General features: G+C 44.3%; 2 protein-coding genes across 6 annotated transcripts in view; one reads left to right on the top strand and one right to left on the bottom strand.

Moving 5' to 3' along the window:
• The window catches only part of rell1 (RELT like 1), a 49,662-nt gene extending 46,130 nt beyond the window's left edge, over positions 1-3,532 (bottom strand). For 3 of the 5 annotated variants that reach the window (XM_079370841.1, XM_079370843.1, XM_079370842.1), the window contains exon 1: positions 3,085-3,530. In XM_079370841.1, coding sequence (XP_079226967.1) covers positions 3,085-3,109 — 25 coding nt within the window. In that variant the 5' untranslated portion in view covers positions 3,110-3,530. Of the gene's footprint in view, positions 1-3,084 lie in introns of all 5 variants that reach the window. The other 2 variants (XM_079370844.1, XM_079370840.1) reach the window with 2 other exon arrangements.
• A 4,892-nt stretch (positions 3,533-8,424) lies between these two features.
• per1b (period circadian clock 1b) lies at positions 8,425-24,585 on the top strand. The gene is made up of 20 exons (XM_079370879.1): positions 8,425-8,638; positions 13,837-14,665; positions 14,769-15,022; positions 15,132-15,253; positions 16,003-16,204; positions 16,304-16,498; positions 17,054-17,132; positions 17,386-17,492; positions 17,604-17,757; positions 17,935-18,211; positions 18,344-18,452; positions 18,583-18,745; positions 18,842-18,954; positions 19,179-19,325; positions 20,072-20,416; positions 21,054-21,877; positions 21,982-22,168; positions 22,369-22,582; positions 22,732-22,882; positions 23,009-24,585. The coding sequence occupies exons 2-20, from the start codon at positions 14,259-14,261 to the stop codon at positions 23,339-23,341; spliced, it is 4,383 nt and encodes a 1,460-aa protein (XP_079227005.1). The 5' UTR covers positions 8,425-8,638; positions 13,837-14,258; the 3' UTR covers positions 23,342-24,585.
• The last annotated feature ends 1,144 nt before the right edge of the window (positions 24,586-25,729 follow it).

Raw genomic sequence — 25,729 nt, 5'->3', positions numbered from 1 at the left:
TTTGCGCTGTATTTCTATTCAGACTTATTTGGTTTGTAAAGTTCATACGAGGCATCGTTCATATGTAATAATGACATCATCGAGTCTTTCTTCTCGGGTGGAATAGTGTCGCTGTACTGCTCCAAAATGTCATGAAAATGTTCTGAATCTATATAAAGAAGTAGTTTTTTTGTTTTGAGCTCACTGAACACAGAGAATAGTCAGGAAACAGAAGTGTGTTTCTGTTCTCTTTTTCATCCATTGGATTGGTGCTCAGGAATGACAAAAAAAATAAATAAATTCTATACAATCTGAGAATCTGTAAAGATGTAACACACTGCTGTCAAGGATATGCTCTAACCTTGGGGGGCGCTGGGTGACTCGGGTTCGACTCTCTCTCTCTCTCTCTGATTTCTGTCCTATCTCTCCAATAAAGGCACACAAAGCCCCCCCCAAAAAATAATATGTTCTAAACTGTAGAGAAAGAGGCAACAAACACAAAACATTGTATGACAGTAACACATCAGTGCAGGGATGTACAGCCTGCAGCTCAATGCTAGGTTAAAAGGCGGTCTGTCGTTCGCCCATTTCCTCTTATGTAAGGAATCATGAGCAGCTGAAAAAGCAAATCTGATCCCCACTGACCCAAACTCACCACGTTTAAATAACAGCAGCCCTGCTTTTTCAAACCCCCGGCCAAATATCAATATGAGCTCGTACAGCACGTAAGCGGCTGTGAAACCTCTTACAGTCACTGCTTCAAGTTGCTGTGATGAACAGGAGTGGCGAGGTGTCGGGCAGCATGTAATGCTCACTTGTTACCTCCGTCTTTAAACAGCTCTGCAAAGATAACAAGCGTGCACTTGTTGTGTTGCGTAACTGCATTCTGGAGCCCAGACTCCAACAAGTGATCCAAGAAAAAAAAAAAGAGCGGCAATATTTAAAAGACAACATCTGTGTCAAATTGAAAGTCAGCCTGTTTAAAATTTGATTTATCTTGCCGGTTTTTTTGGGGGGGGTTTTTTCAAGAAATTAATTGGAAACTTCAAATCAATGCTCCTGTCCATCAATCATAACACAGTTTCTGCTCTCGCTCCGTGTGAGGCAAGAATAGCTGCTCATAATGACCCCAAGACACAGCAATAAAGGACCTTCCTACTGCGTCAGCTTCAATAATGTAGCAACAGATGAGTAATACACTTCATCTTTTATGTAAACTCATCAATACTTGAGTGATGTGGAGCCAGAACTGTTGATTCTGTGGCTGTTTTAAATGTCTTCTTTGAAATGCTACATTGAAAAGTGGTTTAAAAAAAACAAAAATGAAATGAAAAAAGTTCCAGCTACTCATTATTCATTAGCGTTTCATACAGGGGCTTTCGCACATGCCAGAAAACTCCAGATATTTCCAGGAGGAGCTGTACGTGGGGCGTCTCCTGGAGTTTCTCACGCCAGACGCCGAGAATTTTGATTGTTTCTGCAGCACGCCGACGAGTTGAGCGGACGCGAGGACGCAGCAGGATATTCTCAGGAGAATTCATCTCGAGCCAATGGGAGGGAAGAAGTGACATTTACATCCTGTGACTGGAGCCAGTGCACACACTGTATGCATGCATGCGACCGTCACCGTCTCCGTGCTCGTAATCAATGTGCAGGACGTTTTCTGTCCTCCTCTTTTGTCCAAATTGTGATTCCATTAAACTACACGCAGCGTTGATATAAAGCTGCTATACACTCATTTTATTTACGTCAAGTCTTCCCCCCCCCACTGTAATGATCTACATATTTTCAGGAGAGCAGATGTGAAAACTGCTCGAGGGTATGTGGGTAAAGTATCTTGAAACTACAAGAAAAGGGAAAGTTCAACTTTATATTTTTCCGACTGTTCACGTTTAAGGTCTGACCTTTCTTGGTGTCTTGACAGTAGGGTTGGGAACCACTGTGGCTGAAAACACGATGCATTCCTCAAACTGTAAATGAAGCTGATCTTGCTGCATGGCGCGAACGCTCACAGACACAACTGCTGATTCTGTTTCTCATCTGCATCACTCAGTGACTCTACCCAGTGAATGTGTGCCATGAAACAGACGCGAGGAGGACGCAGCCGTGGCCTTCTCTGGATGTCTCGGTGGAAAACTGGAACCAGACACAGTGTTTCCAAAGGTTACGAAGAAAACCCCAGTCATCATGAGCGTACACTGACTCAAGTATTCACTGAAGCGGAGACACACACACACAGGACTCTTCTTTGACAGGTGAATGGATCTCAGTGTTTTAAAACATGCAACAACTTTAACTGTAAACACGTGATCATGTCTAATTACAGTTCAGCTGCTTCATCGAAACACTGCAGACTCCTGCAGAAACAGAAACTAGTGATGACTTTAGGGGTGTAAGGTTTTGGGGGTTAAGTTTGGGTCGTTTAACACAGAACAACAAGTCATTGATAGATGAAGATTTCTGCCTGTTAAAAGGAAGTTTTTTCTTGCCACGCGATGACGGATTAAGCTGGGCTCTTGTAATATAGCCATCAGTAAGGTCCTTTACCTGCTTTTTGTAAACATAACGATGAGCATGGTCTTGTTACCTGCTCTTTTGTTAATGTTAACAGACAAACAGTAAGGTCCTTTACCTGCTTTTGTAAAGTGTCTTGAGATAACGCCTGTTATGAATTGAAGCTATATAAATATAGATTGATTTGATTGATTGAGTGATTGATTGATGGATTTTGTAATTAGTGTTAAATGTGTCTCCTTTAAAATAATAAGTACACTTCGCTATATAGTTTAAGTTTGCATTAGATAGTACTGTAACGAGAATTTCCCTCGGGATCAATAAAGTATCTATCTATCTATCTATCTATCTATCATTTTACACATGTTGAGCATGGATTTCCTTTGTTCTAAACATTGTGAGGAGTCCCTCCTCCTTCTTTATGTTGTTATAAAGTTGAAGATTTTACATCAACTGCACTCGTTTAGAAAAATACATTTTTTTCCGAGGAGGAGGTTCAGGGAGATAAGGGTGAACGAGTTTGTCTTTGTAGAAGTACAACATGTTTAGTTTTCACTGTACAGATGTTAAAAAAAGAAAAAGAAAACTTACGAGAGTCGGATGTTTGATTAGCCATTGACGGACCGGACCGTGGTTGGTCGGCGGATCCGGGATGATGAGTCTGACAGGCGGCTGCTGAATTACCGGAGACGGTCAGCAGTGAGCGGAGTCAAACTAAAATAAAGGAGGGACTTCTTCTTCTTCTTACAAACACCAACGCATTTCCTAATTCTCCAAAAGAGGATACGCCCTGTCCTTAAAGTAGTAAGCTACCTACTCCCTCCGACAGAGAGCAGTAGCCAAACCAGGAAGAGAGTAAATTGGCTACCCTGACTGCAACTTCCGCATTCGTCGTGTTAATCAGAGAGCGAAGAGAGATGGTGCACTGACACCCACTTCCGCATTCGATGGCTTCGCAAGAAAGGGCGGTTTCGACCGCGTTTGTTTTAGTAAACAAAACGCAAACAAAAGCCTACATTACCACTCAAGTTGTCTGATTGATTAAGAATCAACTTTTAACGTAAAACACTTAAGCAGACACACGAGCTCAACAGTGATTTATCCTGTTAAAAAAATAAAATCTGCACATGGGGTCCAAGGAGTATCAATCAATCAATCAATCAATCTTTATTTATATAGCGTCAATTCATAACAGGCGTTATCTCAAGACACTTTACAAAAGCAGGTAAAGGACCTTACTGTTTGTCTGTTAACATTAACAAAAGGGCAGGTAACAAGACCATGCTCATTGTTATGTTTACAAAAAGCAGGTAAAGGACCTTACTTATGGCTATGTTACAAGAGCCCAGCTTAATCCGTCATGGCGTGGCAAGAAAAAACTTCCTTTTAACAGGCAGAAATCTTCAGCAGACCCGGGCCCATGACGGAACAGCCATCTGCTAAACTGTGCTGGGCTTGAAAATGGGATGGGGGAGATGGGACAAGATGCAGAAAGAAGAATAGGATGGGATAGGTTGGGGGGGGTGGGGGGGGTCTGGGCAGGCCATCCTCAGGGGGAGGGGGAGGGGGGGGGTTGTTTGGGCAGGCCATCCTCACCAACAGTCCCAAGGAACCTAAGAGAGCTCAAGGAACCTAAGAGAGCTCAAAAGGAGAGGTTAGAATACAAAGATAGTGACAAGCTACTGCTTGTCACTATAGACATATCTTATTATTATAAGGTGAGAAAGCTGGGAGAGAAAGAGGGAGAGAGAGATAAGAGATCCTGGTGCCAGTTCCCCCGGTAGTCTAAGCCTATAGTAGGATAACTATGAGCTGGTCCTAAGCCAGCCCTAACTATAAGATTTATCAAAAAGAAAAGTTTTAAGTCTATTCTTAAAAGTACCTAGTGTGTCTGCCTCCCGGACCCCGACTGGTAGACGATTCCAAAGGAGCGGTGCCTGATAACTAAAGGCTCTACCTCCCATAGTACTTTTAGAGACTATAGGCACCACGAGCAGGCCTGCATTCTGGGAACGTAATGTTCTTGATGGATAGTACGGTACAATTAACTCTTTAAGATACGATGGTGCCTGACCGTTTAGAGCTTTGTAGGTGAGCAGAAGGATTTTAAATTCTATTCTAGATTTTATAGGGAGCCAATGGAGAGAAGCCAATACAGGAGTAATGTGGTCCCTTTTCCTCGTTCTAGTAAGAACACGAGCTGCAGCGTTTTGGACGAGTTGGAGGGTCTTTAGAGATTTACCATAGCACCCTGCTAAAATAGAATTACAGTAATCCAACCTGGAGGTAACAAATGCATGAACTAATTTTTCAGCATCATTTTGTGACAGGATCTGTCTGATCTTAGAGATATTACGAAGGTGAAAATAAGCTGTCCTTGAAATTTGTTTAATGTAGGAATCAAAGGACATATCCTGATCAAACAGAACTCCTAGGTTCCTAACAGTGGTACTAGAGGCTACACTAATACTACTAAGGGCCGTCATATCGGCAGAGAAAGTCTCTCTAAGGTTCTTAGGACCAATCACTATAACTTCAGTCTTGTCTGAGTTGAGCAGTAAGAAGTTTCTGGTCATCCAGGTCCTGATGTCCTTGACGCAGGCTTCTAGTTTACGAAGCTGGTTGGCGTCTTCTGGCTTCATTGCTATGTAGAGCTGAGTATCGTCTGCATAGCAATGAAAGTTCATGGAGTGTTTTCTCATAATACTACCTAGAGGAAGCATATATAATGTAAATAAAATCGGACCAAGCACTGATTCATATCAGAATAAACTTTATTGGCCATGTATGCTGACACACACAAGCAAACTGTGAACTGTGCTCTCTATGTAAAAGAACATAACATTAAATATAAACAATAAACCCTAACTAAGAAAAACCAATAAAACAATAATATGCACAAATAGTCTATAAATATGTATTTTATACAGCTCCTTTTTTCCAGATAGTTACACTTTCATTTCTTTAACTAGATTTTAGCAGGCTTGGCTAATGAAGCCAATAATTGAGACATAGCCCATTCTGCACCAATATCAGAATAGGAACAAAATTCATGATACCACAGTATGTGTAAGTGTTAACTGAAACTACACTTATGCCACATGGTCTACTTCTAAATAATATGAAAAATGTTTGGCTCTGAATTCAGTTTAAAGAAAAAACACTTATTCTATTTGTTAGTTGTACGGAGCCCCTTAAGCTTGCATGCAAAAGGTATCGTGTGCTCACAATACACAGTAATTTAATTGTTCCCAAGGTTTTATCTTGTGTGCGCAATTAGATGATAGATAGATAGATAGATACTTTATTGATCCCGAGGGAAATTCAAGGCATCCAGTCGCAGTATACAGACAGGCAGGACACAAGACATTAGTTACAATACACACCCGCTGTCCCCCTCCCCTCTGTATACCACAAACCCCCCAAACAAGATTTAGCAGCCTCTATGTGAGCTTCTGTGAAGTCACTGTTACTCTTCATGATGCAAAGTTGAAGGGCTCAGTATCATGTCAATATCAGGGTCCAAATAAGTACTATAAGCCCATTAATCATTATGGGCCCCTCAACTCTAAGGGGAGAAAATCAAAAAAGCAAACTCAAAACGACAGCAATACTCCCACCTCTGTCTAGGGGACTTTAAAAGGGACCTCATTATAGGCCTCTTAGGTGTATTATTTACAGTCTATGGTGTGTACTCTGTAACTGAGGTTGGGCAGTTGAGGCTATCTTCTTCTTCTTGAGTCACATTAGTGTAAATAATGTTAAGAAATGCTACCATCTTGTGGACACATTTGAGACTACTAACATTTAAATCTGCACGTCCACATTCCCCACACTGTTCAAGCAGGCACTCCCATGTGCACATTTTTTCAAGCAAATGTATTAATCCTCTGAACTTCATGCATCCAAAGTAGGCACTGTTCAGAGCTTTCTTAACCTCTTAACCTTAACATAATTTCTCCCCTTCTATTTTTTAAGGGATGTTTTGTTATTGGATTCTAATTTTTAGACGGCTCATGTTTAACTACAACAATTTCCTCTACAGTTTTGCATCAAGTTTATCTTCACATAGACACATTTCAATTAGTGTGTGTAGAATTGGCTAAATGTGGTGACACACTCAAATGTTCTTAGCACAATAAACTGGTAAGCAAGTCAATGCAGTAAAAATGTTCTTATCTGCAAAAGATTTGGACACAAGCACCTGCCAGTAGCTGGTGCCAAACACACACACCACACTATTGGCCAGACGGCTGAGTGCCGCTTAGCCAATGAAATGCTGTAAATCCAAAATCATATCCAACCAGTCAGATGGAAACATATCTTTAAAGCAGCAGCAATATAAATCCAACACTTTATTGCAAAGATAACGAAAACAAAAACAAAACATCCAGACAGGGTGTGCTGTGTATGCCTTTTGTACACCATAATCATTAAGGTTCAGTGTTCTAAAACTCCATAGCTGCAGAGAGATCTATTGCTGGGATTTTTTTTTTCACAGCTGTTTTTTTTTCTCCCAAAAAAGAAGCTCATACAAGCCAAGTGAAACCAACCAATGGCAAAATGACCAAGTAAACCACTGACTGAAGAAGAAAGTAGAAGATCATTTAAGTTGATTTTGTAAACAACAGGACTGTGGCTTCATAGAAATGTGTCTTACCTTTCACTTACATAGTTAACAACGATGTTTACGTGTTATCCAGTGCACATCAGAACACATATTAATGTTCTTTATTATTAATTTTTTTATAATTACAACCGCACATGTATTGTCAAATCACCTCAAAACCAGATATTTGTCCTTTACTGTAATCGATGCTGGGCTATGTTTCCAATGTTGAAATTTAAAACTCCGCTTTGTTCATATTTAGGTGTATTCAGGTACAATGAATCTACTTTTAAAATAGACAACTGTGTTATTATGGTAATAACGCCAATGTTCTCACCGGCATGTGCCCTACATCTGCACTGTTTACTGGGACTGAACCACCCCGTCTGCCACGTGCCTTCAGAGAGGGGAAGAACATCAGGTGACGTCACCGTACAGGGAGCACGTTGAACTGTGCATGCATGAGACTTTCACAGCCGGAGGCACGAAATAAACGCGCAGCAGAAATTGAGAGAGTCACCAGCCAATTGTGAACCCCCATGAACAAAGACACTAGTATTTATACAGCATTGGTCAAAGCAACATCAGAACATTTTACGATCTTACTTGGGCTTTAATCAACAATTCAGATAAGCATCTTCTCCTACATTCCTGCAGGCCCTGTGGTTCCTCAGGACATATAACGTCAAAGGTTACGCTTCACTGTAGGGGTGACTTCTTATCTCCCAATGTATCCTGAGGGTCTGATTTTACTTCAATACCGAATTGTTATCTTTCACAGTCTCAAGGCATGGCCCCTAATAAACCCCTTCATTGTCTTTGACGTTAAACCAAGCTCTAACCTTAAAAGGGATACTTCACCCATTTGCATGAAGCTTTGTATCATTAGAAACATGGTAGCAGTGTTGAATGGTTGTGAGTCCAGCCCTCATTTTATTAAAAACTTGTGTTAACTAGAATAGTTGTTGTTTCTTGTAAGTCATATGAGTTTCATTGTGATGCTGATCACGTTTTAAAATATGTATTTGTTTCGTTTAAGAGTAAATCGAGATAAAAATAAATAACAAAGAAACGGCAGCTATTCCAAAAGCAATATCATTGCGGTGCTATTACAAAGTTTGCGGTAGATCCAAATATGCCACAACAAGTGTGGGAGCAGGCCACGCCCCTTTGTGTTCTAGTACATATGAAAAAGAACTCAGGACCAGACACTCCACAACGTGATTTCAGAGCCCCGTGCACCAAGCCCCGCCTCTTTCAGCCAATCAAAACGCATTCAACTTTGTTAAGGCGGGGACGATAGCCTGTCCTGTCCAATGGGAGTAAGTGTTTCAACGTTACTTGCCAGACCGTACACTGGCACGTGTATCCCTGCGTGTAAACTTGTACTGAGGAGGAACAGAAACGTTGAGGTATCAGTACAGACCATTCAGCAAAGACAGTCGACGCTGCCGGATTCTATGCTGTTTTTTCTTTGGACTTTAGCTATTTTATCGCGAAATATCAAAGCTTCTGTCAACTTGAATCATATTGAAGGTAAGCTTGTTGGGTTTGGTTTGTTGTCGTGTTTATTTCTGTTTAATGTTAGTTAGCATGCTAACGAACCTCAGGCTATCATTGAACTAGAGTCAAAACTGTGGAAAGCTTTTGATTTAACAATTAAATCATTTTAAAGTCCCTAGAAAAACAGCAGTATTACAGGAGACGAGATAAACACTTTCGAGTAATTCCCGAAAGTTAAAGAGGACATTTGTGTTCCATGTTTACTCATTGGGTGTTGTACATAACACAAACATGAGGTTTATTTATTAAACATGGCTTTGGAGGAAGTAAACACCGCATACTGACTGAAGTATTATTGAAACTCTATTGTTTTATTGTTAAAGCAGCTCTGTGGACTTTCGAGTTGAAGATTGGCCATAAAAAAATGGACATTGCACAAGCTATAGTAAGGCTGCAACGTGCAGGTTTAGGTTCATGATGTACTGTAGTCTACATGTTGTGTTTGTGAACTCCAGAGGTTAAATACCAAAGAATTAACCACTTGTTCGAACTATAATGAAAGCATGGCATTATTTCACGGGTTAATATCTGGAATAGCAGGTCGTGTATTAGTGAAAATGTGTCCTCTGTACAGCCTGCAGCCCCACACTCATCCTATGCATCATGGCGGACTCACCGTGTAATCTGTTTAAACACTACTTGACTCAATTTTGCTCAACTAGAAGCTCCATTAAAAAATACTTCAGATACCCGACTTGAAGAAAATGAACAATCAGCAGATGCTGATCCATGATTGGCAGCTGTTACAGTCCACACATATGCATGTTTCCTGCTGCTGCTTGTTGTATCCCAGATTTCTCCCCTCCTAAATCAGCTGCTCTCTTGTGGCTTCTATGCTTGTGCGTTTGTTTGCAGACCACTTTGAATGCCCTTCCCCCCCCCCCCCCCCCCCCCCCCCCCACACCCAGAAAAATTACAAGGTGGCATCCATACTTGCAATCCCTGTGATGTCCAGTACAACATGAGGGGAAAAATCAATGAAGCATTTTTTACTGCTTCTCAAGCCGCCACCACTCCTCTACTAAATGCACACGAACATCTCAAGCTCAAAAGTATTCATGTGGTAGTAAATAAGTAATCGCTCATTTAATGTGTGACTTGTTAATAAGCAGAGAGACTCGTATGTATGAACAACATGGGGACGAGTCTTCCAGATTCTGTCCAAGGCAGCCCAGCTTGTCGTTTTTGACACAAATACTTAGAGGTGAGGTGAGATTACAGGCATGGCAGAGGTGTCACAAACCTCATCATCACATGTATCCAGGGGACTGAGTCATCACTGCAGAGAAGAGGAATACACATTTATATGCCACTACTTAAGAATGAGCTATTTACCTGCTGAGTCATGGACTATGATGCTCTTCATCTCAATTAGTTTGTCCCCAAATGGTGAAAAGCAGAACAAGGGAAGAACATTTAAAGGAGAGTAGGGAGTAGCTGCTCCTTCTGCGTTCTTAGACCTGAATAAAACAATCTGTAAAAAGCCCTGCAGAAAATACAACACTTGTTTAGTTTTTTTCTAGATCTGTGGGTTCATTGCCCATGGATTTGTAATCTGTTGGATTTTTTTTTTAAATTGTGTTGGCAAAGTTTTACAAATTCTATTATTGAGAAGGAAATAAAAAAAGTACAAAGCTGAAGCCAGGATAGGTTTTTTTTCTTTAATTATATATTAAGGCAAAGCTGGCTGTATACAGGATAGGATATTACTTTATTGATCCCCAATGGGGAAATTTGGACAAATGATAACTACATTACTTAGAGCCACAGTAGTGCTACATGTAGTTAGAGGATTTAGAGACTTTAATGAATACAAACTCAGATTCTACTGTTCCGTTTACTTGGAAACTCTTACTCATAATATAAGATTATTCTTTATTGATCTGCAGTGGGGAAACGCATGTTGTGTTACGGATACTTTTTATAGTTTCTGAATGTAGAAATTATTCTCATTATTTTCATAATACTGAGACAGTTCTCACTAAATAAGTGTCACAGAACACACTGTAGTTTGTGTATGTTATTGCCAAATGTTAAAGAAGCCATCCGCTCTGTCATTGTCACTCAAATGTCTCAGCCAATGACAGCTTATGTTACTCATTTGTGGCAGATTCTGTCTGAAATGGCAACTTGAAAATAAGGTGGTACCAGTCATTTTTAAAGATCTGCTTGTGGTGTGGACACAAATGTCGGTCTGAATGAACATCCAGGCTGCAGAGCTTGATCCATGTTTTAGTATCAACCGTCACACTGTTACAATGATCCAGATGGACTATTTTAATCAGATGGTTCAGGAATATCATGAAGGGTACAGCTGCACATAGTGTACCTGCACCGATTCCTTACAGACACCTGGGTTCTGGACAGTTAAAATTATTATTATTTTTTTTACAACCTGCAAGATTTTGTTACTGAAATGAGCAGAAGATTTGATCTCATGAACCTTATTTCAAGAACTCCAAAAACAGTTCTACTGCTCATTTCTACAACGTTTGTATAAGAATTAACTTAGTTTGGTGGCATCCTAAGGAGGCCGATGCCTTGTTTTTTTCATGAAGGTGAAATATAGGCAGAATCTAATGTGCGCAGATATGTCGTACAATACAATATTTTAGTAACTTAATTCCCTATTATGTAATTACTCCTTCTATAAAGATAAAAAATGCCTCTGGTGTGAACAGTTTTTTCCCCCTCCTATCAAACTCATGCAATGCGCGTGTCTCATTGTCCTATAAATGTACACCGTGTACACTCCCCTCGCCTTTTCACACGCACTGTTCCTGGATCAGCTCGCGCGCTTCACCCACTATTCCCTGTTGAAAAGGACAAACCTCGAGTCTGATCTGAGAGCAGTTTTCTGACACACTTTCTGTCAGCCAGAAAGTCTGTCGCAGGCATAGGCAGGCAATCCTCTACATGACGCTTGCTCTCATTGGTCGAGCGCTCCGACCAATCAGCGGCCAGCGAGGCTCAAAGAAAGCACTGCTGCGTACACGTGCAGTATGTGGACAGGAGAGGGGCGGCACCGAGACGCGCTGCGCTTACTCTCAAACACCGGACAACGGCAAACCGTGCAGCGGGTTTTTAATCTATACGAAGTCCAGAGACGTCAAAAGGATTAAAACTATACTCACTTTTATTTTAAACGTGTTTTTTTTGGTCATAAATTGAAATAGCGTTTTGATACGGGGCGTTGTGATTAAGCGGTTTGACAGGCGGAGACGGGCTCACATGGTCACGCACGGAGCCACGCCACAGTGTCCCGCAGCCTCTTGACTGTACTCTGCAGCAGTGTTTCAGGTTAGCTCGAGTCTGTTTCGGGTCATTGTTCTGAATAAGGAGTGTCCTTTTGTCCTATTGTTATTGAGTATTTCAAAGTGACTGTACACGCAGAGCTTCTCTGTCAGAACTACTCTCTGCAAAACTATAATGATATTATAGACCTGTATGATGGCATATAAAATTAACATTTGTATTGCATTGCTTTTAATGTATAGTCACTTTAGATTCCCTCCACCAAGGGAAATGTTGTGCTTTGTATTTTAAAGACACAGATGCATGTTTTCATTGTATTTTAATGCACAAGGCCTGTATCAATGATCACTTTGATTTTTAACCAAGCAGCCTTATTTTTCCTTCCAAGACCAAACATTTTACTTTTTTGTGCGTTTGAAATATCAGGAGGGACAAAAGAAGGGAAATGTACATAAAGTTCAAGTTTGCACATATTGTATTTTCATTCACAGCTGTCCTTAAACAACATCAACCTTGGATTTATTGTACTGTACTTAATACACTGCTAGAATGGCGGCTTTTCTTTTTTTAGACAAACCGCAGCAGTGTTTACTAGTGGGCCGTCAACTCTCGAGGTGTGCATTTGCTGTTCATAATCGGAGCAGGTGGGCGTCAGAGCAGCTCATTGGCGTGCACTGTTACCTCACATTCATGGATTCAAAAAAACCCTGTGTGTGTGTGTTATCCCCCAAGGTTAATTGTGTGCCTTTTTATTTTATTTTAAAGGCGATCGGCTGTAGAAGCCGTGGATTTTGGACATTCAATGTTTCACAAGTTAGCCGCTACAGTAAGCTTTCGCAAGTGGGTAGGTATTTGAGTAGCCTGAACATGCATCCCCAACTGCCACCTCTACCCACAGACGTGTGTCTTACCATCACCTGTGGAAGTATGCATGGTTGCCAGGCTGCCTCGACGCCCACTCAAGTCCTGCTTACATATTTCCATATCATTATTACTCCGGCTCCCGTCTGGTCCGGCGAAAAAAACAACACGCAAGCTTGACATGTGCGAGTGTGCATCATCCATCGAACCAAACAGACTGTTGATGAGCGTTACATGAAGGCTCTCTAGTTGCATGTATGGAAGCAGCGTCAACCTGAAATGGAACTTTCTAAACTCCCTGCGGCTGTGACATTTGTTTCAGTTAGTTCCCCCTCCCTTTGTTATTAGCCGTTACCTTGTTAATGCGTCACAAAAAGCCTACATTTGTCTGAGCCCTCAGTACCTAATTGTAAATGTCCTGAACAAATTCGGCCCCTAAACGCATCACAGCACAACGCCAGGCAGGTGGGGTTGCAGGGCAGCCAGGAGGATACGTTTAAAAGGATTTGACGACTTTGGTTGCGTCTGCACGGATTAAATGATTACGGGACGTCTCCCTCATACGGGACACAAATAGACGGGGGACTTTCACTTGCGTAGGTGAAGGCCAGATATAAACCGCCATTCACAAGCAAACTGTAATTTTCGAAACAACCCTCCTGCTGTTCTGTTTGTCGCCGCCGCCACCACCTGAGTTAAAGTGGACTAAGCCATGACGACCAACAAATGTCCGTGTTAATTTGGCCTCAGCACAGGTTCAGCTGCTCTATATTTGGAGGCATACATACGCACTTGTTGCATTTAAATGAGAGATTATTCTGTGTTCCTGTAAGATCGGGCCGGTTGTTCCCTTTTGGTAATCTGGGTGACAGGCGACCAGCTGGAAGTAGAGACATTCACGAGTCAATGAAAACGATTCATGGCCATGTTTTGAGTCCTCGAAGGCCAACATGATAAACTGATGATAAGCATTTCTTTTAGCTGCAGGGAGATACGACGACATATTTTGTAGTCCTGCAGCTAACGCCATTTCTCTCCTTTTTCTGACTGTTCAGGTGGCCTTTAACCGTCGGGAGCGACACATTCCAAAAGAGGCGAGAAGAGCGCACGCAGAGCGAGGCCGTCTCTCTCACCATCTCTCTCTCTCGTCCCATCTGTTGGAGGCACTCACGCCAAGGCTGTTTCATAAGCAGAAATTCATCTTTTAGTGACACTTCTTCCCTCGAGAAAACTGCTTTTTGGTCATTTAGCCGTCTGAAAATCTTTTCAATCCCTTACCTACAGGCGGAGAGCCTGGACTTATTTCTTAGTTTTTTTTAAGCGAGAAACAATGAATTTCTCTGCTTAATTTTTTTTTTAACAAACGGCAACTATGATTCATCCAGGTATACATAGTAGTCCCACTTAAACTCACTCTTCCTGTTTCCCCCCCGGCTGACATCTTGATTAAGCTGCACCAGCCTCATCCTACCTTATTATGAGTTATGACAACTCTAAAACGCCCAGCAGCAGCACTCGAGGGCGAGTGGCGAGGGCTGAGGAGAAAGATAACGAGCAGGACGCCGAGTCCGAAGAGCTGAACTCTCAGAAAGCCGGCGGCCAGAGCGGCGCCAATGCGACGATTCAGGAGCAAGGCGGCAAAGCCAGGCGCGACTCGTCTCCCAGCAGGGGGTCGGGATCGGGGAGTTCATCCGGACACTGCAGGGGGGCCAATTCGGACGACACAGACGGACTCTCGAGCGGGAACGACTCCGGAGAAAGAGAGAGCGAGGGCGGCATGGAGAGGGAGAATGGGTCACGCGGGCGGCAGTCAACGCGAAGCTCCAACAGCTCGAACGGGAAGGACTCGGGGATGATGTTAGAAACGACATCAAGCAACAAGAGGTGAGTGAAGACTTTTTTTATTTTTTATTTTTATTTTTTTGTCTTTAAGAAAAGAGCGAGCCCGGTCAGTCTCTTCACTCTACCCTCCTTTCTTCTCCCACAGCTCGAACTCCCAGAGCCTCTCCCCCCCCAGTGGCTCCCTGGCCTACAGCCTGTTGTCCACCGGCTCCGAGCAGGACCCCCCCTCCACCTCTGGCTGCAGCAGCAACCAGTCGGCGCGGGTCCAGACCCAGAAGGAGCTCATGAAGGCCATCAAGGAGCTGAAGCTGCGCCTGCCGAGCGAGCGCACCACCAAGGGTCACTCCAGCACCCTGAACGCTCTCAAATACGCCCTGCAGTGCGTTAAACAAGTGCGAGGTGAGACCGTGAGAACTTTATCCTTCTGCGCTCTGTGCGTGGTGCCACTTTTATCTTTTAGCTCCATTCACCCTCTTGACTGTTTTTTTTTTTTTTTATTCCATTCCAGCTAACAAGGAGTTCTACCATCAGTGGAGTGTGGAGGAGTGTCATGGCTGCAGTCTGGACTTGTCTGCCTTCACTATTGAGGAGCTTGACAACATCACCTCAGAATACACACTGAAAAACACCGTAAGTTTACACCATCAATGGTGAGCAGGAGAGAGTATGATCAGCCCAGTGCAGTAAATCAAAGCAACCAGTGGTGGTTCAGTGTTTGTAATAAGAGGCCGCAGCATACTTCTCTACTTGGTTAAAGTGAAAAATGTGGAGGAATTAAGGCCCATTTCCACACAGCAATCCGGTACAGATCGGTTTGGTTTGGTTCTGTTCGATTAAGCCTGATCCCGTTTGTGTTTCCATAGCCACCCGTGCCCTATTTGGTAAGCTGGATGCCGATAGCCGCTACGTAATAGCAGCTAACCGCTAACTAATACGTTCAACAAAGGAGAAAAACGTGACACAAACGGCGAGGAGAAAAACAGAAGTAAACGATCAGCTGTGTGTTTACAGTCAATGGTTTAAACATGGCAGAGTTTTGTCTGCATGTCACACAGGAAGTGACGATTCTTTCGACCAATCAATGGACTGCAGTGTTTAGCTCCACCTTTTTCGGGTTGGCTCGACATTCTCGGCACCCCAACGGAAGGGTCCCAAAAAGTAGGAGGGTACGGATCGGTTATTTGGGAATCTTTCCCGGATTAGTCACAAAATGCGCGCCGTACCGAGACTAACCGATCCGAACTTCTCGGTGGAAACAGCTTTAGATTCTGCTCGATTCCAAAGAAGCGAGTTTTGTGATTCGCTTTAATCAGTTCATTTAGCCACCAAACTCAAAATCTCATTATCTCATCTCCTCTTTTCTCTCTCTCTCTCTTTAGGACACTTTCACCATGGCAGTGTCCTTCTTGTCAGGCAAGGTGGTGTACGTATCACCTCAGGGCTCCTCTCTGCTGCGCTGTAAACCGGAGTGTCTCCAGGGGAAAATGTTCTCCGAGCTTTTAGCCCCTCAGGACGTCAGCACCTTCTACAGCGGCACGGCGCCCTGCCGCCTGCCACCCTGGGCCTCCTGCATCGGCTCTGGTAAGCAGATCGGAAGTTAGGGAAAGGGGGAGAAGTGTGGTGTAGCAGAAAACCAGAAGCCGTTTTTTTCACACGTCCCGTCTCCGGTCCCTTTTCCAGCCTCCTCTCCAGCAGACTGCACCCAGGAGAAGTCGATGTTCTGTCGGATCAGCGCAGACAAGGCGCAGGGCCGGGAGATGCGTTACTACCCTTTCCGCCTCACGCCGTACCAGCTCACCATCAAAGACTCTGACATCGCCGAGCCTCAGCCGTGCTGCCTGCTCATTGCAGAGAGAGTCCACTCTGGATATGAAGGTACCCGTCCTTCCCATCCGTACAGCGTTCACAGCATGTGAGCAGTAGAAGAGGAGAGGGGGAGTGTCTTTGATGATTCCACGCATAGAAGCAAAGTGTCAAACGTTTTTCAACCACAATGAAGAAAAGGGGAACACAGAGAGAGAACAGATTTAGATTGTTTTACAGAACAAAAGGACACGTTGTGGCTGTGCAGCAGTTATGTCACAGTTATGTCACAGTAACCCCGGCTTTACAGATACAGCAGGTTTCTGATAAAGTGACAACAGCGCACAGTTACTCTTTGAAATCTCATCTGATGCCCTTGACTATCAAGATTAGATTCTTCCTTAATCATAAAGCTCTGTTCAGTCCAGACGAGCGCTGGTGTTCCTACCTTGTCATTCGATCATTCTGAAGGCGGTCAACACGCTCATGACTCGATTAGTATGTGCAGAAATCAAAGAGTGAGTCTCAGAACTCTCCCGAACTCTCCAAACTGCGTCCCAAATCTTTAGTGCAGATTCTGCATTTTCGGCCCGTCCTCTGAACACCACTCTCCAATCTGTCCCTCAGCTCCTCGCATCCCTCCAGACAAGAGGATCTTCACCACCAGTCACACGCCCAGCTGCCTCTTCCAGGAGGTCGACGAGAGGTCAGTGAGCTGAGCCACTGCTGTGCTGCCTTCTTGGGGGGGAAAACGTGTTTTTCAAAATGATCAAATAATTACTGTGACAGAGTTCGGCGTAATCAGCCATTTTTCTTGATTTCATTCACTTTTTAAGTTAAGATAGAATGTAAACATAAATGACGATATCATTGCAGCAACAACATTTTCAGTTTATGTCCACTTCGGGCTTCCGTACTAGTCTGTTCATGTCTAACAGTGTGTAATCTTGTATTTTCAGGGCGGTTCCTCTGTTAGGATACCTGCCTCAGGACTTGGTGGGAACACCAACCCTGCTCTACATCCACCCTGACGACAGGCCCATGATGGTAGCCATTCATGAAAAAAGTGAGTCAGTGCATCACTTCATATCTGCTTTAGTGTTGTTTGCATGAAAGCATCTGTCTTTATTTTCTATGAGCTCCTTTAAACGTTCCCCCCTCTGTCGCCCGCCTTCAGTCTTTCAGTTTGCAGGGCAGCCGTTTGAATACTCGGCCCTGAGGATGTGCGCCCGCAGCGGCGAGTACCTGACCATCGACACCAGCTGGTCTTCCTTCGTCAACCCCTGGAGCCGCAAAGTGGCGTTCATTGTCGGACGGCACAAAGTCAGAACGTAAGATCGAGTTATTTGTCTTCTCAGAAAAAAACATTTCAAGCTAGATGAGAAAGTTTGAAGTTCCAGGCGCCGGAGACGCTGTGTTCATTTCAAATGTTCAAACTATTTGGATCAGGATGATTTAAATCTCTGTTCCAGTCTTGGTCTTTACACCAGCTGTTCCATATTTTCCAGGAGCCCTCTGAACGAAGACGTGTTCACGATGCCGCAGAGCTGCGAGAGTCGGGTCACCACGCCCGACGTGGTGCAGCTGAGCGAGCAGATCCACCGGATTCTGGTGCAGCCGGTGCACAGCGGCGGCTCTCAGGGCTACAGCTCTCTGGGCTCCAGCGGCTCCAGAGGCTCCCGACACTCTCATCAGCAGCACCTCAGCGCCTCCGCCGCCTCGTCCAGCGACAGCAACGGACCCGCCATGAAGGAGGCCGCTGCCGCCGTGGTGCTTCACAAACCAGTGAGTCTACATGTGAAACCTGTTTAAATGGCCAGTGATGGAGGGGGGGGGGGAGGTTGTCCTGATTTGGTACAATGTGCCAGATTCTTCAGACTGTCATGTGTAAAAATGTGCTGTTTTTATTTTCTTCAGATGACATTCCAGCAGATCTGCAAAGATGTTCACATGGTGAAGACGAACGGACAGCAAATGTTTATCGAGTCCCGTAACCGACCACTGCCACGAAAAAACCTGAATGGAGGTAAATCAGAGACACGAGTCAAACAAAAACAAGGCATGAATCGGGGTCACGGTGCCCACAGAGCAGATTGGGAAAACCAGTCATGGAAATGTTCCGTTGTTTGATATCCTCCCCTTCGTTCCTCGTCCAGGTGCAGCAGGCGTCCGAGCGTGCATCCCCAGGGATCCGATCGGCAGTTTGATCGACGATCTGACCAAACCTGCCAAAGCTCCGGTCCCCGCCGCGCTCGTTCGCAAGGATCCTCCCGCCGGATACTCCTACCAGCAGATCAACTGCCTGGACAGCATCATAAGGTCTGCGCTCGAGCAGAACAAGCCCCCCCCTCTCTAAGGACTCGCACATTAACTTTCATAGTCACTCATCCCACTCCCTTTCTCCTCTCCGTGCAGGTACTTGGACAGTTGTAACATTCCGAACACGGTTAAAAGAAAGTGCGGCTCGTCCTCCTGCACCTCCACCTCTGACGAGGACAGACAGAAGGACGCAGGATGCAACAGCAAAGGTACTTTTATTTCTTATTTCCTTAAATAACTTGTTGAAGTGGAAAATGTTGCATGTTAATTTCATCATTCTGTGTTGTTGTATTTACCCACAAAAATGCTGTGACTTGTTCTTGTCACTGAATATGGAATGTCTGGACACCGATAAGCATGCTTGTGTTTGTCTGTGCTCGTCCAGACGATTCCACTGACTCAAACTGACCCTGTCACACTCGTGTCTCTCCAGGTGGTTCAGTTAGCCTCATAGGCGAACCACCTCCTCTGCCCCACCTGACCATGGCCACAAAGGCAGAGAGCGTAGCCTCAGACCCTTCGCAGTGTAGCTTCAGCAGCACCATCGTGCATGTGGGAGACAAGAAGCCTCCTGAGTCAGGTGGGGACCCCTTCACACTCAACACTCTCTGAACCCTCCAGCGTGCCGCTCAGCAGCCTTGTTTCTGTGAACATGATGTCCTTGAATCTTTGAAAAGTTAAAAACATCTGCCCAGATTTTATTTTATTTTTTCCCCTCCGGGAACTTTCTCTTTTGTTGATCAAAACCACCTTGATGCTGTTTTTCATGGTACTACCTTGATTTTCTTTGCAAACACAAAGCTCAGATTTGGTATTTACATCTTAAAAAGTCTTAAGAATTATCTTTCAGAAACGTGTAGCGGCATGATTAAACTGCAGATTGAAGGTAACCTGTTTTATGCTTTCATTTGTTTTATCCTTATTCTCTCTGCTTGCTTTTTATAAAAAATTCTTGCCGTCTCGTTGTTTTATTTCTTTTACCTCGTGTATGTTTCCTCTCTTTTTGTCTCTTACTTTAAGATGTTTTTTTTTCTTAATGTTCAATGAGAACATGTAGTTTCACGTTAGACTAAAGACTCTTCTATTCTGTAAACTAACATAGCTCTATCTAAACCTACGGGCTAAAATGAGCAGCTCTATGCCAGTGATGTTAGCAGATAGAGTAAGGATGAAGCATCAATGAGTGTTAACTTTTCATTTCTCAGAAGAAGCAGAAAGATAATTCTCCTTTTTTTTTCAATTTATTTTTTTTAATTTTCCTCTTTCAGAAAGTTGCCACGCAGCGTTCTAAAACTGCTCTGTGTGTTTCTTCTTCTCCCGTCTCAGACATCGTCATGGAGGAAGCTCCCACGACTTCCCCGCAGCTCGCTCCCTGCACCACCACGCCGGCTCGCCCGGCCGTTACGCCGCCTCCCCCTCCCCCTCCCCACGCCTCGCCCCTCCCTCAAACCGGCCAGCCGGAGAGAGACAGCTGGAGAAGTGGCGGCGGCGGCGGGAGCAGCGGAGGAGGAGGGCGGATGGGTCTGACCAAAGAGGTGTTGTCCGCCCACACGCAGCAGGAGGAGCAGGCGTTCCTCGACCGCTTCAAAGACCTCAGCAAGCTGCGAGTGTTCGATCAGACGTCTTCGGGCCTTCGATGCCACACCGCGGCTGCCAACCCTCTGTCACGAGGTACAAACACACCGCTCACACGCGCCATGCCACGAGTCTTATTATTCAACATGCAGAGCAGAAAGTTAAACGGCAAGAAAACCAAAAGCATTTTGTCAAAACATTTCAAATCAGTGAAACTATTTTGATTCCAGTCATGCTGTAAAGTTTTCAAACTGGGCAATGATGTCATTTCCTGAGTCGGAATTCTGACAACAAAACAGAAATGAGCAAAACTTTCACTCTTGCATTTTTGTTACTGCAGAAAATAATCTCCCAATCAACTTGAGCAACTTTGATAAAGATTTAAGTCTTTCACTCAGTCTGTCACTTGCACAGTCGCTTTTTAATTCTTTTTAAATTCTTAATTCAATTAATTTTATTTGAATTATTTTTACTTGAGCAAATCTTCGTTTTAATAATTTCAGTGATTTTTACATTTTAATTTAAATCTTTTCTTTCCTCTGCCGTGATGTTTTTGATGTCTTGTATGAAGCACTTTTGCCTTGTTGTTGAATTGCTATATAAATAAAGTTTTCTTTAGCCAGCTGAAGAATAGATCTGCTGGTTTTAGGCCTGGCTCTGTATGGTCAGAGAGTTTGAAATTGGTTGTACACATTTCTAAATGTAACAAAGTCTCCCTTTGTTTTTCTCCCAGGAGTGCGTTGTTCCCGAGATTACCCGGCCGCAGGCAGCAGCACGGGTCACAGACGTGGGCGCGGCGGTAAAAGGCTGAGGCACCAGGAGTCTTCAGACCAGCACAGCTCTATGGGCCGTAGTGGAAGCCAGCAGGACAACAGAGTCGGCGCAGCCCCCCTCCCCCTGAACATGCCCCTGGGACCCCCAACTAACTCTTCCTCCTGGCCGTCTGTGGGCTCCCAGGCCAGCATTCCCTCTGCCCCCTTCCCTCCAGGAATGCTTCCCATCTACCCGATGTTCCCCCCACTCACGCAGCCCTTCCCTCAGACTGTCCCCATCCCCGATCCCTCACGTTTCCCTCCCCCTCAGATGGTCCCTCCCCCTCAGATGGTCCCCCCCGCCCAGATGGTGCCACCGATGATGGCCCTGGTGCTGCCCAACTACATGTTCCCCCAGATGGGAGCTCCGATCTCCCAAGCAGTCCCCACACCCGGACACTTCTACAACCCAAACTTCCCGTTCCCAATCAACGCCCCTGCCGCCATTTCCAACCCCGTCCACGTCCAAATCCCGACCCCCTGCGCCCCCTCCCGCAGCAGCACCCCTCAGTCGTACAGTCAGGCACCAGCCGAGCGCGAGGGTGCAGAGTCCCCTCTCTTCCAGTCCCGATGCTCCTCGCCGCTAAACCTCCTGCAGCTGGAGGAGTCGCCGAGCAACCGGTTAGAGGTCGCCACGGCTCTTGCTGCATCACAGCAAGTCGCGCCTTCTGCGCAAGGCGGTGCAACGCAGCCGCTCCAAAGCTCAGCCAATCAGGGAAGCTCTGATGAGACCTCCAAGGAGAATGTAAGTGCCCAGAAATTCAGACATGGATGTTAAGATTACTTTTTCAAAATAAAAGAAACGATAGAACTTAAAAAAAAATATATATTTTTTTTTCTCCTCATTAGGGTGAAACTAATGAGTCCAACCAAGACGCCATGTCGACCTCCAGCGACCTGCTCGACATGCTGTTACATGAAGACTCCCGCTCCGGCACCGGCTCAGCTGCCTCTGGTTCAGGATCCTCAGGAACCAGGTCCTCTGGTTCAGGGTCCGGGTCCAATGGCTGCAGCTCCTCGGGAACCAGCGGCACCAGTAAGTACATGAATCTGTAGGGACTGAAATCACTCAATGTAACGAGATTGAAGTCTCAAAGGAATGTAGTTAGAAAGGATCTTGTGCTAGGGAGTTTTTCTTTTTAAAGCAGCAGTGAGGATGAACTTTACTGTACTTACTTTGAACTCATAGATTTTTGATTTCTACCTAACTCGACTTTGACATCCTCGTGCTTCCAGGCAGCAGTCAGGGCAGCCACACCAGCAAGTACTTTGGCAGCATCGACTCATCGGAGAACGATCACTCCCGTAAACAGACAGCAGGGGGCAGCAGCAGTGGCGGAGGAGACGGTGGCGAGGAGCAGTTTATCAAGTGCGTCCTGCAGGACCCCATCTGGCTCCTGTTGGCAAACACTGATGACAAAGTGATGATGACGTACCAGCTGCCTGTCAGGTACAACACTGGGCATAAATGTGACCATAAAAAAGCAGCACTACTGTTACTTTACAGACCGTCTTAAATGCGCCCCTCCTAACACTTTACATTTAACAGCGAGCGGACGAGCCGAAATGAACAAATGTCCTGTATGTTTTGCCTCCCAGGGACATGGAGACAGTGCTGCGAGAGGACCGCGAGGCCCTGAGGAGCATGCAAAAGCACCAGCCTCGTTTCACCGAGGAGCAGAAGAGGGAGCTGAGCCAGGTGCACCCCTGGATCCGCACAGGACGCCTGCCCCGAGCCATCAACATCTCTGTGAGTCATTTTATTTGGCTACATTAATAAAGCATGAATCAAACGACACACAGAATTTAAAAGTTAATAATTATCTTTTCTCTCTCTCTCTCTCTCTCTCTCTCTCGCTCTCTCTCTCTCTCTCAGGGCTGTGCAGGCTGCAAGTCTCCCCCCACTGTGCCTGCCGTGGCTCCGTTCGACGTAGAGATCCACGAGATGGAGCTGTGCAGCGTGCTGAAAGGTCAGGATGTGGACTCGAGCAAAGGGAAGAAAAACCTCTGCGAGACAGCCATGGACGAAGCTCATCCTGATGATGTGGATCAAGAAGAAGAAGAGGAGGAGGAAGAATTAGTGGAGCAGAAGGACACAAAAACACTTGATAGCAACCAGGAAATGCCGGCGGAGGAGCAGAGAGCGTGCTCAGCTGAAGTTGGGGAAAACGCAGGGGCACAACAGCCTGAATCTCACATGACTCACTGAGTTGGTTGCCAAAGATCAAGAGTACTATCATGAATTTTTCGCTGCTGATATGCAGGTAAAATGCACCTTCCACAACCTTCCGGCACCCGTGCAGCACTACACAGGGTGCCGGGTGTCAAATATGCACCTTCCAAGACCTTTACATATCGAGGACATCGTTACACTTGTAAGATGTGAAAAGTTAAAGGTGCATATTCAGTAAGAAAACTTCCATGAACGACGGGTCAGGTCGGACACTTGGCCGCGTTCGTTCTCCGTGAAGTGATAACGGCGGGACACCAGGCCAGTCGTACGAGACGCCTTGGAAGCCACAGGACACGCACAAGCGTTTTCAGCAAGTTATTTTTTCCCTTTTTTGTTTCTCTTCAGCTGCTCTTGTAGCTCCTGAAATATTTATTGAAAATGGTCAGAGAGGACAAAGGGGAATGTGTTGCATAAAAGGCGCCTTTACTTAAAGATGGATGTTCTTCACCACAGTGTCCTCCTCGATGACCTCATCGCTCCTGCTCACGAGGAAAGAAGGGAGTTTAACCTGTGACTTGTCTTGTTGAATGATTTCCAGCAAAGATCCTTTTTCTCACTCACAGACTCCGTTTTTTTTTTAAGTCAAGTTTTTCTGAACTATGGAAAAAGCAACTTTGACTCACAAGTCTAAATGTACAGCAAGTTTTATTTTGTAAACGATGTATATATTTTTATACTTTATCCACTGCAAACTGAGGTATGTGTAATACTGTAAAAGGTAAAAAAAAAAAAAAAAAAAAAAAAAAAAACAGGACAGAAATCTTTCCGTTTTGAATTTGCAGCAGGAAAAAAAACACAATCACTTCTGTCTCTGAAAGAGATGGCGTTTCTTGAGCACGCTTTTCTTGAGCAATGTGCGTTTATGATCATGGGGGTCACCTGGAGACCAACCTGGACTTTTTAAGGTTACTCCTCGGCCGGGCATTAGTACGTGCAGTTGTGTGGGAAAAGAACAAGTCTGTTTAAAGAATCGCAGACAGAATTTCCCCCCCCCGAAGAGGCTGACATGGCTTTGGTGTTGCCCATGGTGAAAGAGGAGGACTCGACTCTCTAAACTCTCTGGAGAGCTTGGAGAGTGTACACTATCTTTCTTTCCTCTTTCTCTGTTCTGGTCATGTGATATCCTATTCTTTGTCAGTGGTGTTTGCAACAGTTTCTTAATATTTTTGTGAAAATTCTTTGTACAAAAAACGACAATAAAATGAATTTAAAAGACTTAACATTGGAATCTTGCCTCCGTTTTTATTTTCTCCTGCAGTTAGTTTTATGATTACATCTTTGCGCAGCGTATTTTCGTCAGCGGGTGTTTTGCAACAGTTGGCGTGGAGACGCAGAACTTCTGGAATGAGCTGAACTGAGAGTGGATCAGGGCAGCTGCTTTCCTTACAGAACCGCAGTCTGCTTTTATCCAGCTGCAGCCTTAACCCCGAGTGGTCACCGCAGCCTAAAAAAGACAAAGGCATGCCCTCTTTTAAGACAACACAACGCTGGAAAGCTGACGTTACTGAACTTCATGATGAACAGTGGCAGCAATCATTTTCATGTCTTATCCTAATAAATGATTTTAACTAGTTTTAAGTCACTTCAGTGTATATAAACTTGCTTTCTTTACAATAATGACAGGACTTTTGTCTGCCAAATGTTTCATATCGCAGTAGAATCTAACTTCTTTCCCTTCATATGTACTTTTATTGGTCCATTCTGTCTTTTTTTTTTAACCTGTATTTTTCATTCTTTCCTACATTTAAACTCAACTCTTTAACCTGCTACTAATTTTATTTAAGCATGATTTAATCTAAAGGAATTTAATCTTCATAATAACTCTTATTTTAAGCGCGAGTTGTGCGCCCAAGTCATTGTATATTGTGCCCTGCTGTGCGCTACACTAAAAGTTTTGTGTGGTGTTTCATGGGTCTTGTGGACCCGCAGTATTTGTGTTTATTCAACACAAACAATTGAAATACTCAACAGATATTTACTTCATCTCAATGACAAGCTTAAAATCCAGCTCGTTTTTTTTGTTTTGTTAACAGAATGTCAAAGAAAATCAATCCTAATCAAGATAAGAATGGAAAAAAAAAATCTTCCAGAAAAACATCTGTTGGTTGAGATTTTTCTGTGTGGACCAAAGCCCAACTTCTCCAAATATGGCTGCCTAGATGCTAATGAGGCTAATGAAAAGTGGCAGTCCATTAACACAGCTGCAGAAACATATATTTTCCATATATTCCATTACGCGACATGTTCAACAACAACAGCACAGAGCCAGAACAGAACACACACTACTCTGGACTGGACTGTATATCCTTATTGCTTTTGGCTGTGGCTGAGTTTACAGTGTAATTACAGTAATGTTATTTTGCC

This window comes from Symphodus melops (genome assembly GCF_947650265.1).
Source record: "Symphodus melops genome assembly, chromosome: 20".
NCBI classification, from domain to species: domain Eukaryota; kingdom Metazoa; phylum Chordata; class Actinopteri; order Labriformes; family Labridae; genus Symphodus; species Symphodus melops.
Note: the sequence above shows the minus strand (reverse complement) of the source record. Positions and strands in the feature narration are given on the sequence as shown.

What these genes read in the sequence shown, in the direction of transcription:
- per1b (XM_079370879.1), top strand. Translation starts at nt 14,259, where the DNA reads ATGAGTTATGACAACTCTAAAACGCCCAGCAGCAGCACTCGAGGGCGA. An exon ending in TTCCAGGAGGTCGACGAGAG is followed by an intron (nt 17,133 to 17,385) that starts GTCAGTGAGCTG and finishes TTGTATTTTCAG; the next exon opens with GGCGGTTCCTCTGTTAGGAT. An exon ending in TGCCAACCCTCTGTCACGAG is followed by an intron (nt 20,417 to 21,053) that starts GTACAAACACAC and finishes TTTTTCTCCCAG; the next exon opens with GAGTGCGTTGTTCCCGAGAT.